Source organism: Gavia stellata, chromosome 18 (assembly GCF_030936135.1).
Source record: "Gavia stellata isolate bGavSte3 chromosome 18, bGavSte3.hap2, whole genome shotgun sequence".
Classification (NCBI taxonomy): Eukaryota; Metazoa; Chordata; class Aves; order Gaviiformes; family Gaviidae; genus Gavia; species Gavia stellata.
In genome coordinates this window covers 17,125,922-17,140,034 of record NC_082611.1, presented here as the reverse complement: position 1 = coordinate 17,140,034, position 14,113 = coordinate 17,125,922, and the positions used below count along the sequence as shown (strand labels likewise).

General features: G+C 39.9%; 1 protein-coding gene across 2 annotated transcripts in view; it reads left to right on the top strand.

Annotated features, from left to right (window-relative positions):
• Positions 1–14,113, top strand: part of CREBBP (CREB binding protein) — a 93,631-nt gene that overhangs the window by 43,410 nt on the left and 36,108 nt on the right. Inside the window, exons 4-11 of one of the 2 annotated variants that reach the window (XM_059826678.1) lie at positions 112–361; positions 892–1,005; positions 8,561–8,803; positions 9,441–9,540; positions 9,995–10,141; positions 10,603–10,720; positions 13,404–13,596; positions 13,731–13,784. In XM_059826678.1, coding sequence (XP_059682661.1) covers positions 112–361; positions 892–1,005; positions 8,561–8,803; positions 9,441–9,540; positions 9,995–10,141; positions 10,603–10,720; positions 13,404–13,596; positions 13,731–13,784 — 1,219 coding nt within the window. The remainder of the gene's footprint in view (positions 1–111; positions 362–891; positions 1,006–8,560; positions 8,804–9,440; positions 9,541–9,994; positions 10,142–10,602; positions 10,721–13,403; positions 13,597–13,730; positions 13,785–14,113) is intronic. The other variant, XM_059826679.1, reaches the window with a different exon arrangement.

Genomic DNA, 14,113 nt, shown 5'->3' with positions numbered 1-14,113 from the left:
CAGTCATAGCAGAATGCTTGGCAAACAGTCTTGTGATACTCAAATTATTATACAAGATTAAGATCAGAATTGAGACTTGCAAACACGATGCTAAACTACCTGTTCTCTCAGTCCCAGATGCAAACCCAAGTACAACAAGTGGGGATCGTACCGACGCAGGCAATGGCAACTGGACCAACAGCAGATCCGGAGAAGCGCAAACTGATCCAGCAGCAGTTGGTTTTGCTGCTTCACGCTCACAAATGTCAGAGGCGTGAGCAAGCAAACGGAGAGGTGCGGGCCTGTGCTCTCCCGCACTGCCGAACCATGAAAAACGTTCTCAACCACATGACACACTGTCAAGCTGGGAAGGCCTGTCAAGGTGAGAGCACGGTGCTGAAGCTACTCTTGCAAATGAGCTGTGTAAGGTTTCTTGTGTATTTGTCAGCAGTGTTTCTCTTCTTGTCAGGAAGATCCCTGTACCTGGCACAAATGACTGCCAAAACTGGTTCTGTAATTAAACAGCTGCTCCCTATTTCATTACCTTTGCTAAGTTTCTATTTCTGATCTTTTTGCAGTTGACAGTTTAGAAAACAGAATGCGATATTTGCCCTTTAGAAGCAGGGTAGTACCAGTGTAGCCTTGTAAGCGTCTTTTTCATCTCCTCTGTTGTATAAAGAGGGTCTAATATCCACCATGTCTTTGTCTTAGATTTTAGTACTAGTTTCCTTCATTTGTTGTGGCAGTATTGCTGGGTCCCAAAAAATTTTAGTTGCCTTTAGCTGTGTTTAGTTATATGTACAGTATTGCTTGTAAAGGAGAAAGAATAGAGTTGCTCTAAAAAATGAGATGAGTTAATTCAAAACCAGTTAACCAAGAAGTGACCTTAATAATCGCTTTTCTTTGTTACAGTCGCTCATTGTGCATCTTCGAGACAAATCATCTCCCACTGGAAGAATTGTACTCGGCACGACTGTCCTGTGTGCCTTCCTTTGAAAAACGCCAGTGACAAAAGAAATCAACAACGTAAGTAGTTGTTTTACTGCTGTCACAATGGAATGATACTGTTAAAATAAAGTTGATCAAATGTGCGGTGTAGGAATAAACTTTGACAGCATCCCAACAAACTTAATAGCTGTTTAATAATCTTGTATAAGGATTAATATACTAGTGAATTCTCCTTTCTCATCTTTGAATGCAATTTATTACTTAAATACACAATAATTGAAAAGGGGAAATCTCAGATCAACCGCACATCTGTTTTTTTAAAGAGTGTGGCAACTTCGAGCTGGTGTTTTATTGTGAGGCAGGTCAATAGTTTCCAGTTATAATGCAGTTTTGGATGTAGGTAGGGTTTGGGGGAAAATACAAGCTACTTCATTATTTTTCTTGCTGCTAGAAACAACTTAAATCAACATGCTAGTGATTGAGTAATAAAAAATCTTTGTTTAAAGAAGAAAGAAAGAATTCTTGTGCACAAAAAGATCTCGCCTGGGTGTCTTAATCATTGAGAGTATTTAATGCTGATATAGACTAGCTGAAGTTCTGCAAATCATAGGGGGTTTGCCCATGTCTGGTTTTTTATAATAGCTTAGCTGTTACTATTGCTTGGGGGCAGCCAATTACTAGTGCATTTCTTCCCTCTTGCTCTGAAACAGAAAACACTGAACTTATCTTGGTAGGTTTGCTTCTCATCAAATCCTCTGAAAAGATGCCAAGGTAGAACATTTTACAGGATAGATGCAGCAATTCTAGAAGTCTAAGTAGCGTCATGCCTAAGTACATTTAAATAAGGGTTAAGAAGTGGAAAATAGCTGGAGAACTTGCAAAGCTTGTACATTTGAATTGTGTTGGATGTGTTCCGCTAATTTCCATTTAGGATGAGACTTCAGTGAGGAACACTAGTAAACCTTGGAGGATAGAGAAGAGCTCCTAGGTTAGGTGAGATTAAGGCAGAGTGGACAGTAGCTGGTAAGACTGTCCAAATTATCCATTGAGGCTGCTCTCATTATAGTTTCAGGAGGGTGTTTTTCTCCCTCCAAAACTGAAAAAATTATAAATATAGAGCTACTTGGAGGTAAGGATTTTGTTTTTCTTTTGCCAAACTTCTCCTTGGTAAACAAGATGTGTCTTGTGTGTTAAAAGTAGTAATTTGTTGCAAGTGATTAGTTATGTTTGGTTTTCAAAAATGTGTTGAAAGCTTTGCTTTTTAATATGACATGGTCCATTTGTGCATAACATCCTTATTACACAGTTGTTATCAAAGTGCTAACAACATCTAGCACAACAGAATTGGTTTTTTCAATACAAGCTGCTGTAGAAAAGTAGATTGTGCAGTATTTGTTTTTACGATTTTCATACAACTTAGCAAAAGAGAAGGCACTTGAACAAAAACAGTCCTTAAAAATAATTTTGTTACGGGATCAAACAGGATGTTGCTTGAATGCAACGGAATTATAATGGATAAGTGTAGAGTTCGGCTCTCTCGTTGCATGCGAGGGAAATAAATACGAAATCTCCTTCTTCTATTCAATTAATAATCCAGTGGTAGTAGCCATGAAAATTTGCAGCTTAGGTATGCTGAGGTGCAAGGTTCTTTGTTCTGAATTATGTCTCCAAGTCATACACGTGACACCTCGTGGTTTGTTTGAAGGTAAAAGATGAACACTAAAAATACTTGTTTAGATAAATCATAAAGGGTACCCCTTTTTAGGCATTCAGAAACGTTTGTGAAATGATTTACAGTAGTATGTGCATTTGAAAACACTGTGTCTTTACGTGTGGATGAAGCGCTTCGGGACATGGTTTAGTGATGGACTTGGCAGGGTTAGGTTTACGGTTGGACTTGATGATCTTAAATGTCTTTTCCAACATAAATGATTCTATGATCAGGTGAAAACTAACCTAAGCTAGGTTAGTTTAAAATGTGAAGAAAATGTTGGCTCCCTTAAAAGTAAATAAGTATAGCATCTACTAAACTGGGGGGAGGAAGGTATCTGTGTATGGCAGAATATGATGAGAACATTTAGAAAGGGAAAAAGATGTGAGAAATATAGTGACCCTCGTTACTTTTGTCAGGCTGTCGTCCTTACAGGATGAATGACCATGCAACAGTCATTAAAGACTTTGAGTCCTATAATCTTCCTTTCTGTGCTCCTGCCTATTTTATCATTGCTATTTCGAGTCCTGTTGTATCTGTGCTGGGCTTTCAAGTGGCTCCTTCAAAGTGTGTCGATCTTTTAGAAAGTTCTGCGGTTCAGCACTTCTGAAATACTGCATTATGGTGGCTTGCTTCCACCCTTCCCATGTGCAATGGTTCATGTGGTCTTTGTCGCTATCTATTTCTACTCCTTGGGGGATTCCCTCTGCGTGCTGGAAGAAGTCCTGGGTTTTAGGTCATTACCATCGAGCTGTTTCTTTACAGGTCTCTTAATCCATGTTTTAGTGTTTAGATTCTTTGCAAGGAACACCTGTCTGTGACAGGTTTCATTTGTATAGCTGCTTTTTTTTTTAAGTAATCTTGAACTGTCTTTTATTGTAATTATTGATAGTAACATGACTTGTTAATAGGACATGTTGGGAAAAGTTTGACATTCTTTCTGTTCCACATGGCTCTTATTTTGTAGACCATGTATACCTCTGGGAGGGTAGGGGAAAACTGCAAAAAAAAAAAAGTTACCTTGCACATGCTAAAATATTAAGCTTTTCTTTTGAATAGGCCAGTGACTCCTATGTTTTGAACTAATGACTTGAAATTTGCTAAAAATGTTTTGGGGTTGGAGGGTTGTTTTTGTTAAGGAGTACTTCTTGCTTACTGCTGAGCCCACCACAATTTGAGTTAGAAACTCTATGTTTGCAAAACACCTGTTGATATATTTCCTAGCTTTATAGCTCTATTGTAACAATTATTTTTTCTGAAGATTCATCGTGTCGCACACATGCTTGAGCTTCTTAATTCTTCTGTTCCTGACCTGGGCAGGTGTGTTTTGTGCCACCAAACAACTACTGGGTGTGCTTCCCCTTGCAGCTCTACAGTTGGTGATAAGTGTGCTGTGCTCACCATTTATTATGACCTGGGCCATCCCTGTGCAATGCTTGATGTGCTTCATTTCATGATTGGGGGACACTAGAAAACCTTTGGGATCCCTGTTCGGTTGAGTGAGACTGGAAGGTGGAGTTGTGAACATGGAGCTAGTCTCCCCTGTATTTTTCCTTGTAGGAAAATTTTAAAGACAAAGTAGTGAGGAAAAAGCTGGATTGAGAAAGAGTAAAGTTGAGACAACTAATCTTCATCTAAAAATGTGATTTTTAAAGAAGGCTGGGCCAGAAGTTCTGGAGTGTGTGGACTTGGGGATGAAGGGTGGGGCAATCTGATGAGGGAGATGGAAATAGGGACTAGGAGCTAGCTGGTTGAGGGAATAGGTTATTGAGCATGGGCAGAAAATAACAGAAGACGTGAATGTAGAACATTCGGGAACCAGCCCTTTGTAGAGAAGGAAGGAGTGCATTGGTGCGCGGGGAGGTAGGTTCAGAAAGAGTAGGCAGCAGCTTCTTCACTAGAGCTTGTTTCCTGTGAAAACTGGAAATGAAATCCAGTTTGCTCAAGTCTTACTGGCAGTAACTGTCTGTAAAATCTACAAACAAAATGTCTCTTATTTTTTCAAGTGCTGGAAATCAGACATAATGGTGAGCCACCAGCTATCAGTTATTCCACTGAGCCACATGATAGATGTTTAGCCCACAGATTCAGAAGTTCCATTCATTGACTAATACAATGCTATACTGTGAAGGCTTTTAGTTTAATGCTTAACTTAAATAAAAATTAAAATGGCATTGGTGGTGAGGTTTAATACTGGCACTTCATACCTTTAAGTTGCTCATAAAATCTTTACTTAGCCCATGATTTGATTCATGATACAGCCCTTAATTAAACGATTGTGTACACTTACCTTTTGTATACCTGCCTAATTCTGGGTGCAGGACAGACTTGTGCTGAGGTGAGTCAAGGTTACCAGCAGAATTTTTGCTCCAGCTGCTTTTGAGCTAGAACGGATGTAATGAGCAGAGCGAGGAGCTGCAGGACAGAGCATTTGAACACTGCTGAATGAGTCTTAATTCCAGAATTTGGAAGCAAAATGAAAAATTGAAATCAGGCTTCTCAAAAATGGATTAACATGTTGCTTTCACTGGGGTGGTCAGGTTAGAGAAGTGCTGGGCATTCATATTTAAAATAGCATTAGGAGTCTGTGTTTAAAATAAATTCTAATCAACTGGAGGGGCAGAGGGGTTCCCCTCGTGAAGACATGAATGCAGTTTCATTAAGGCAGCATTACCTACTTTGTACACTGAAAGAGGAATCCTGTAGACAAGATAGTGTTTGATCATTTAGATTACATCCTAATGCATATGCCCAAGAAGGCCTAATCAGGACAGTTCAGGAAGTTCTGGGGCAGCTTAACTTCTGCTTGTTTGAACTTTCACTCTTAAGATGTATAAACACATGTGACTTTGTAACAGTGGGACATATGGAGCTCAATTGTCTTTAAAGTGTTTAGAATGTGAACAGTCCTGTGGAGAGTTCTCTTTACACTTGCAGCTTCTGTCATGAGCTCATCAATGTCTAAAACATGAATGAAGTTAATAAAAAAAAAATCACAGTAGACGTTGCTTCATATAGCAGTGGCCTCGTGTGATAACTCCCGTTTGTTTCAGTGCTGTATTTATTTAATTTGACTTGATTTCCTATGGTATCTGCCACAGAAGGGACTGCGTTGCACTTGATCTGTCCAGTGTGGAAATTTATTACTCTCTTCCTCCATCTTCTTGTTTGACGGATTGAGATGTCGTGCATTCGTATAAACCCAATGAACAAACAGACACAAAAACCCCCCCTTCAAAATCAGATTCCTGATGTTGTGAAAATACTCAATACAGTATGCTATTAATTGAGTTCTAAAATCCAGGAAAGCTGAGACCAAATAGTCAGAGCCGCTCATTTCCACGTTGTAAGAGTACTGCTGGCTGTAAGAATGTAGTCTGTCCCCTAGTAATAATACTTCAGTTTGGAGTGTTGAAGCAACATTTGGCCGTTTACCAGCTTTAGCGAGTTTTGCCTGCTTGAATAGGTACGTGCACACATGTGGAACTCCTTGGAGATCATTAGTCTTCTCAAAGTGCAAGTCAAAATGGTGGTCTTCAGACCTTGTCCCCTTATCATAATGTTAGTAGTTCTATGAAGAAACAGTGGAGGGGGTGTCTGTTTAGGATAGACTTACTCTCCGTGTTGTCACTTTTAAAGTGACATTCAGACTGTCAACTCTGACAAATACCCAGACTGAGTTTTTATAAGTAGTCTTTGGTCTGGGGCAGAAATAGAGATCTGGAAATCTGATCTCGCTGAAGTAGACTTCTTTAGAATTGGCTGGATTGTGGCTCCTAAGCTGCTCTAACACAAGGGTTGAACTTGTGCTTCATAGTAACTGCTACTACTGCTAAAGCTCAGCCCAAAACCGTGGGCAAGAGGTGGTTGACTTCTCCAAGCTCTGCCTTAGCTTCAGTGTGAGCTTCAAGCCAAGCTTGCAATCCTCAGACCAGTGCCAGCTTTTTTCCCCAGAGGAGCACGAAGAATGGTGAAACGCTTGGCTATCCTCAGCAGGATGGCTAGAAGCCTTTTTCCTGTTCCCAGCCTTCAGCATCACCTGTGGTCATTCTACCATCTCCGGAGATGTGCCTCTGACTTACAGCCAACGCTGAAAGCGTATGGGGGTGTTTTGTTACAACTTTTCTGGAGGAGTATCATCCTCTTTCTCTAAAACCTGGAATTTTTATTAGCTCCTGAATCTATCCTTTGCTGTCACAACAGCCTCCGAAGCCTTTTGAATTCCAGGGTGCCACAAGTTTTGTGCTCTTTAATCTTTCTAGAGACTTCCTATTTCTTGGCTTGCGCTAATGTAAAGGCATCTTTCTCTTAGATTGTGTGATTCGAGTGCTATGTGCAAGTCCAACAAGAAATTCATACAGTTGCTCTTTAATATGTTTGTTGTTTTTTTTTAATGAAACTGATAAGATCTCAGTCAGCTTCTGTCTTTCTTTCTAAACTTGCTTGGAAATGATCAGTGAGTTCAAAATGTGTCCACAGAGAGTAAGCATACGTAAGCCTAATTTCCATGGTAAACCCAGTGTTGAAAATACTGTGGTTTGTCCTTGGGGAAAAAAAGGATGTTTTATGGGGGGCTGCTTATTCTGCAGAGGGGGATCTCTGACTATATTTATTTGTAGTTCTTTGGCAAATGAGATCAAATTGAATTCTCATCTGGAGAGAGAAAAGTCTGGACTCTGTAATGCGTGTGCGTTCTCTTGGACGGAAGCTGAAAGTGCGTGTATCTTTTTCAGTGATTCTCTCAGTTTCCATAGTGGGTAAGGATTTAAGAAAACCTAGATAATGCTGTTAATGTCTCAGGCGGCTTGTTTTCCCCGATTTTTTTTTTTTTTTTCCCCCCTAACCACGAGCCACTCCTAATATTTCAATAAAATGGCTATTGTTGCCTGTATTAAAAGCTATTATTGTTGCTAAGTTTAGCTCACAAATTTCTAATGCGCATTACTTATTTAATTACTTGAGGGGGAAAATGTGAAGTATGTATTACTTCCACAAGAGTCTTGGTTAACAAAATGCAGTGTCTCCATAGTGAAGGATATACTCCATGTGTCATTCACAATGGAACATGTTATTACTTAGAATGGCAGCTAAAATGAGGACTGGAAAGCAGATTTGTATTCCCTTCTGGCTTTAGTAAAAACTACTTTTCCCTGTTGTTTCCATTTCCTGTCTACAATGGAGATGACTCTTCCATACATCTCTGTGGTGTGAGAGGTTGGTTGGTTGTGGTGGTCATACAGGTTAATGAATACCTAAATATTATTATCTAAATCATTTACTAAAACCTGTGGCAGGCTCATCCCCTTTCTGACTCTTCAAATTATTTTAGATTTTGTCAGTACAATCTGAAACCCATCAGGGCTTTTCATATCTCTGAATAACTTGGGTTTTAGGGTAATTTGGCCTTCAGAGGATTCATCTAGTGACTGCTCGGAATGAAAATTTCTGCCAACAGATCTTCAGTATTACCTTTGTGTCCAAGGACACAGTATTTCTGCTGAACTCAGGATCTCTGTTCTGGAGCCAAATATTTTGACCTAAAATGGGATTGATGGGAAAGAGGGAAGTAGAGGAATTAATTTTTTTTCCCCTCTCTTAGTCTACTGTCCCAAGCATGAAAATCCTATTTAGCCTTATATTGGAGCCTATACTTTATGTATATTCCAGTAATATTTCGGGCTTATCTGCCTGAAATTTACAGCACTTCTCTTTAGACTGCATGTATTAATTGCTAGGGTGGTTTCTGTCCTGTAGAATCAAAGGCTGAGTTTCCCTACTTGGCATCTTGGGTGTCGTTCTGTCCTTTGGCAGAAAAATATATACCATATAACTATATGCATGTTCTGTGGATTCTTGGCATGATTTGGTTTATTGTTTGTCCTCACTGACGTTCAATTTTCTCTTATCCTTTCTTTTTTATAGCCCTTTTAGGGTCCCCAGCTGGTGGAATCCAAAATTCCATCGGTTCTGTTGGCACAGGCCAGCAGAACACTCCATCACTAAGTAATCCTAATCCGATTGACCCCAGCTCCATGCAACGAGCCTACGCTGCTCTTGGACTGCCATATGGCAACCAGCCTCAAACACAGTTGCAGCCCCAGGTACAAGGCCAACAGCCGGCCCAGCCTCAGGCTCACCAGCAAATGAGGACCATTAATGCGCTGGGTAGGTGGAAAAAAATGCTGAGAAGCTAAGGTGTTAAAATAAACTGAACTGTTGAATTTTTAGGGTAGTCTAGTATTTCACTTGATCAGAGTAGTGACTTTCTGTTTGTGTTGACTGATGACTTAAAATTGTACTATTTATAAACACTACCATTCATTCACATTTGAATATTAGAAAGCTTTGAATATATTGCTTCTGCCAAATAGCACTGGTTTTAGTTGCTTTTAAAATACAGCTTATTGCTGTCTAAAGTGATTAGACAGAGTTGCTGAAGGATTTTGGTTTGTTTAACAAGTATTTCACCTGTTCTGGCAGACAGTTCTGTCTCAAATGCTAATTTCTTCCTGGAACTTAATTGTAGTATTATCTTCTTTTTAGGTTATTGAACTAGTCTTCAGAGTTGATGACTTTTAAATTTTAATAGACTGGTGTTTGTAGAAAAAAAATGCTCAGACTGAAAGTAACTTTTGTTTCCATAAGTAGCTACATATATGCACCATTGCAGATACTGTCATAAAAGTACTTATCTGATACACTGTTTCTCTCGTTTCCCAGTTGGGTCAGTAAAGCGTAGTTTTGCCATGTTACTGTCAAAATTGTGAAATGGGTACCAATGATGTTTAATTTTGTCTCAAAGGAGCCAACCAGATGAACCTTCCCGCAGGAGGAATAACAACAGACCAGCAAGCTAGTCTAATTTCTGAAACTGCTCTTCCAACATCCCTTGGGACAAATAAGTAATGCATGCATTTTCATTCTTGCTCAATTAAACATTTATTTACATGCTTATGAAAGTAAATAAAGAGCATTCTTGAAAAACTAATTGTATTGGCATGGAAATGATCTGTCACATCTATAGCTACGCTGCTCTTTCCTGTTTCAATTCTATATCTACCACTTTGTCACCCCAGACAGCCCCAGAATATTTACTAGTTTTAAATGAATTCCCAAAGGAAGAATATTTCATATTTTTAAGTTGTGATTCTTTATTGTTCATACCACGTCTTGCAGACTGCTAAGCTTTGCTGCTGTAGGTGTTGCAGTTTGCTGATATCAGAATTTCACTTAGAGAATGTTTGATGCAGTGGCTAGAAGTGATGAAAGGAATTACTTAAAAACTACTTCAGGCATCAAACATACAACAAAACTCTGTATTCTGTACTGTAACAGTCCCTTTTCTTTTTATTTTAGCCCACTAATGAATGATGGCACAAATTCTGGCAATGTTGGAAACCTCAGCTCAATGCCAACAGCTGCACCTCCTTCTAGTACCGGGGTAAGGAAAGCATGGCATGAACATGTCACTCAGGACCTGCGCAATCATTTAGTGCATAAACTGTAAGTATTCACCAAGACCGCCTATTTTTCCTGAATGTTTTTAAAGAATTCCAATACTGTAGTTCTTCTATTAAGCTGAAAAGTTGTTGAGGAGGAGGTTACCAGTAGTGGTTCTCTGACACTGGGCCAGTGAGGATGAGCTGTTACCTTTAACCTTCCTCTTCAGTTCATTCTTCGTGCTCGTTAAGGAATGGGCATGAAATATTGCTAGTAAATTCACACTGCTGTAGTAAACAAGTATTTAGAGTCTAGACGTCAAAACTCACATTTTTTTTGGTCACTGAATTTGCTTTAATCTTGTGTAGTGCAATATAGATTATTTTTTTTAAAAAAACAATTTTGATATGCTTTTACATCTCTGATGTATGAAGGAATGTCCAGGTTGAATATTATAAAGCTGTATTGAATTGTATTTTTCTTCTCTGAAGAATTTTTCTTTTATTCTTTCTCCTTTTTTGTAGTGTCCAAGCCATCTTCCCCACTCCTGATCCGGCAGCGCTGAAGGATCGCCGCATGGAGAACTTGGTGGCTTATGCCAGAAAAGTGGAAGGAGATATGTATGAATCTGCTAACAGTAGGGTATGTTGCTTCAGTCCAGATATTCAGTATATGTTCAAGAACAGTAGTATCACAAATCTTATAAGCATAATGAAAACCACAGAGAATCATTTCACTGTTCTCTTGATGAGGAAAGTCGTGCTTTCTGTCTATGACAGTGTTTGTATAGTCCCAAGCTGTCTGATTAATGTCACTCCAAGCTAATTCACCTCCCTCAGCTCCATGAAAACTAGACAACATCGTCCCAGCCCTATTTGCATTCCTCCTGAAAGTATGATTGACGTGCGTGAAGACTGGAGCACAGCTTGCAGTTCTTGATGTTTCCCTTGCTGACTTTCTCCTTTCTGGAAGTCTGTGTAAATAGTAGTTTTAAAACTTTCTTAATGCCTCTTCCCGTTGGAGGTTTTCTCTAGGACTCGGTCCTGTTACACTGCTTACCTTTTACACGCGGTATCGGAATTACTTCTCCTCTACTCGGCAGCACCAAGAGTGATTTGGCTAAGACACATAGCTGTTTCACATGTCACCATAAGAAGTCAGTTTGCCTGCATTTGTCCTTGTGCATGGGGAACAAGACAAGCGTTCCTGTTTTCATTCATAATTTTTGCTCTGTCTGCAAAGAGGTGTCAGTTCAAATCTCTGGTACTGAGAGGGAGCAAACCCCTGTTGATTGAGGTGCTGAGAATACTATTTCATTATGACACTGTGGTAATTCTACCCTAAAGGAACCACTCCCTGGAAGTTTTCATCGGTAAAGAACAACGTTAGTAGCGCCAGTAATAATTGCTAGTGAGATCTTACCTGATCAGAATCTTGAGGTCCTTTCTTAAATAAGGTAAGAGTCTCTAAAGAGAGTAGTTAGTGGCATTTCAGGTGATAATGATCCAGTAGGACAGTAACACTTAGTCTGCCCCTCTCAGACCATCTCCCAGAAGAGCCGAAGATGAAATGCAAGTTTTATTTCCTAGAGGTAGATAGGCAGTGACCATACTTGCAATGCTGCTGCTGCTGTGTCAGTGTTGGTCAGTGACAATATTATATTCTCCTTGTGGCTACCAAGAGGTTGTTTAGCAAGGAAAACCTGTGTGTGGTCACCCTAGATCACTCTGGCAGCTTTAGGGAGCAACTTCAGAGAGAATGAGGATTTCATAGACATACACAGGCATCTAAATACCTTCCCAGTAGGGATGAGCGTAGTAGACCTCTGGTTACAAAATCAAATGTCTTCTGACCTCTATGCCAGACAAATACCCAGAAATACCTTCTCTTCACCCCTTAAAACAGCTGTCAGAGCCTCATTGCCAGAAGTCTCTTTTATGGGAATTCATCTAACATATTTGGCTCCAAGCAGCAAACATCAAGAAGGGAGTAGTTTAGAATGTATTAATAATGCCGTGTGGAATTGCATCCTTCTTTTTGAGGAGCAGCCGTTCTACTTCGACATTGAAAAACAGATTAGTATGAGGCATCCTTGTATGCAGTTTGACATTGTTTTAGTAGTATGTGCTCCTTGTGAACATGTGCTTTTTCAGGAACCTTTGCGGTGTGAAAGTAGCACAATATTAAATTTACAAGTAGGAAGTTATAGGTAACGTGTCTTGAGGAGAGCTGTAGTGCTTTTAAATTGGACAGCAGAAAGTGTCTGCACTGATGGATTTTTGAGACATTTGGAGGAGGGAAGTGACCTAAAAACAAAGCTTTGTATTGCAACACGGGACTTTCTTAACAAGGCTGGTGAGGAATACCTATCTCATACTAGTTTTCTGACATGAACTCAATACTACTGTCATAACAAATTCTAGTTTCCATGAAAATTGGATGAAGGCAAAATGACTGTGGGACAAGCATCACTCAACCTTTGCTCCGTGTAACGCTGGGTTTTAAGAGCATAGGTGACCCCACAAAAGAAATGTAGTCTTGAGGGTTTGCGAGGGTGTTTTTGCCTTTAACATGTGCAAAATCTCATGCACTTGGCAGATGCGTGTCCAGCATTCGCTGACAAGCAAAATTGTCTACCTTGCTGTGCACTGTGACTGTCTTATTTGATCTGTTGTCAATGTAGATTGAGTAAAATGGATTTTTCATCTTGTACAGATGTAGTGTTTAGTTGTCTGTGCCTGTGGACTATTTTTCACTGATTTCTTCCATTCCTTTGGGGTTTTGTCTGTTTTTGTTTATTCCCTGCAATGACTGTCGGGAATCAGACTCTTTAGGAAAAGAGCAGTTCCTTTCCTTATGTAAAAAATTATCTGTCCTTAACATCTGTCCCCTGAAGTTTATTCAGCATAACTGTGTTTCTGGGAACATCTTTTTCTTTTGTCTGTGGATTAGTGGAAATGTTTAGTGCGAAAATAACGTTTAAAAATCATTAACACTTAAACTAAATCACAGCTTCTTGTTTTTTGTTGAAGCAACAGAGAACCAACAGTCTTCTCCTTTGTCTACTAATCTACTCAGAGTAGATATGAAGGATAGCCATAAAGCCAAGTCTCCTATGTGTTTCCTGGAAGCTTTGTTTTTCCTTTTCTGCATTAAAGCAGTGATGAGACTGTCTCAATGTAACAGAATTCCAAAAAGAAATATTTCTTTTTCAAAAACAAACCCCAGAAAAACTAGGTGACGGTATTCTGGTGCACTACACGAGGTCTGCTGCTGCTTTCTTATGCTTGACGCTGAGTACTATTGGTGGTTTTTTTCCTTTTAGGATGAATACTATCATTTATTAGCAGAGAAAATCTATAAGATACAGAAGGAGCTAGAAGAGAAACGGAGGTCTCGTCTACATAAACAAGGGATGTTGGGGAATCAGCCAGCCTTACAGACCCCAGGACCTCAGCCCCCTGGTATCCCCCAGGTGGCTGCTGCCATGGGCCAGGCACAGCCCGTGAGGCCGCCCAGTAAGTACTCCTGCAGGAGATACTTCTGCGTTTCAGCTGTAGCTCTGCACAGTTCGTGTCCTTGGGCTCTCACGCTAATCTCGAGTTCGTATTTTAAATTGGGTTTTGCTGACCGTTCTTCTGTTGTGTTGCAGATGGGCCTATGTCCATGCCAACCGTGCCTATAAGTCGTATGCAGGTTTCTCAAGGTATCTATGTTTTCCTTCCTAATCGCAATTTGTGGGTTCAAAGGAATCGTTAGGGGGAAAAGCTGATCTTCTGTTTTAGTTTTGGGGTGAGGGGAGCTACCAGGTCTCTCTTTTTTCAGCATCATTCTTAGTTCCTGCCACAGAGCAACAATAATCTCAGTGCAGTCTTGTACTAAGAACTGGCAATATGTGCTCAATACTTTGCTAGCGATTGGGAAGTAATTCAGTCCTTTCAAAAATGGGAAGAGCGCAAGCAAGAATACTGTGGATAATCTCATTTAAAACACTGTTAACAGTGGGAGGCGGATGTTGGCATGTTTTCATCAGTT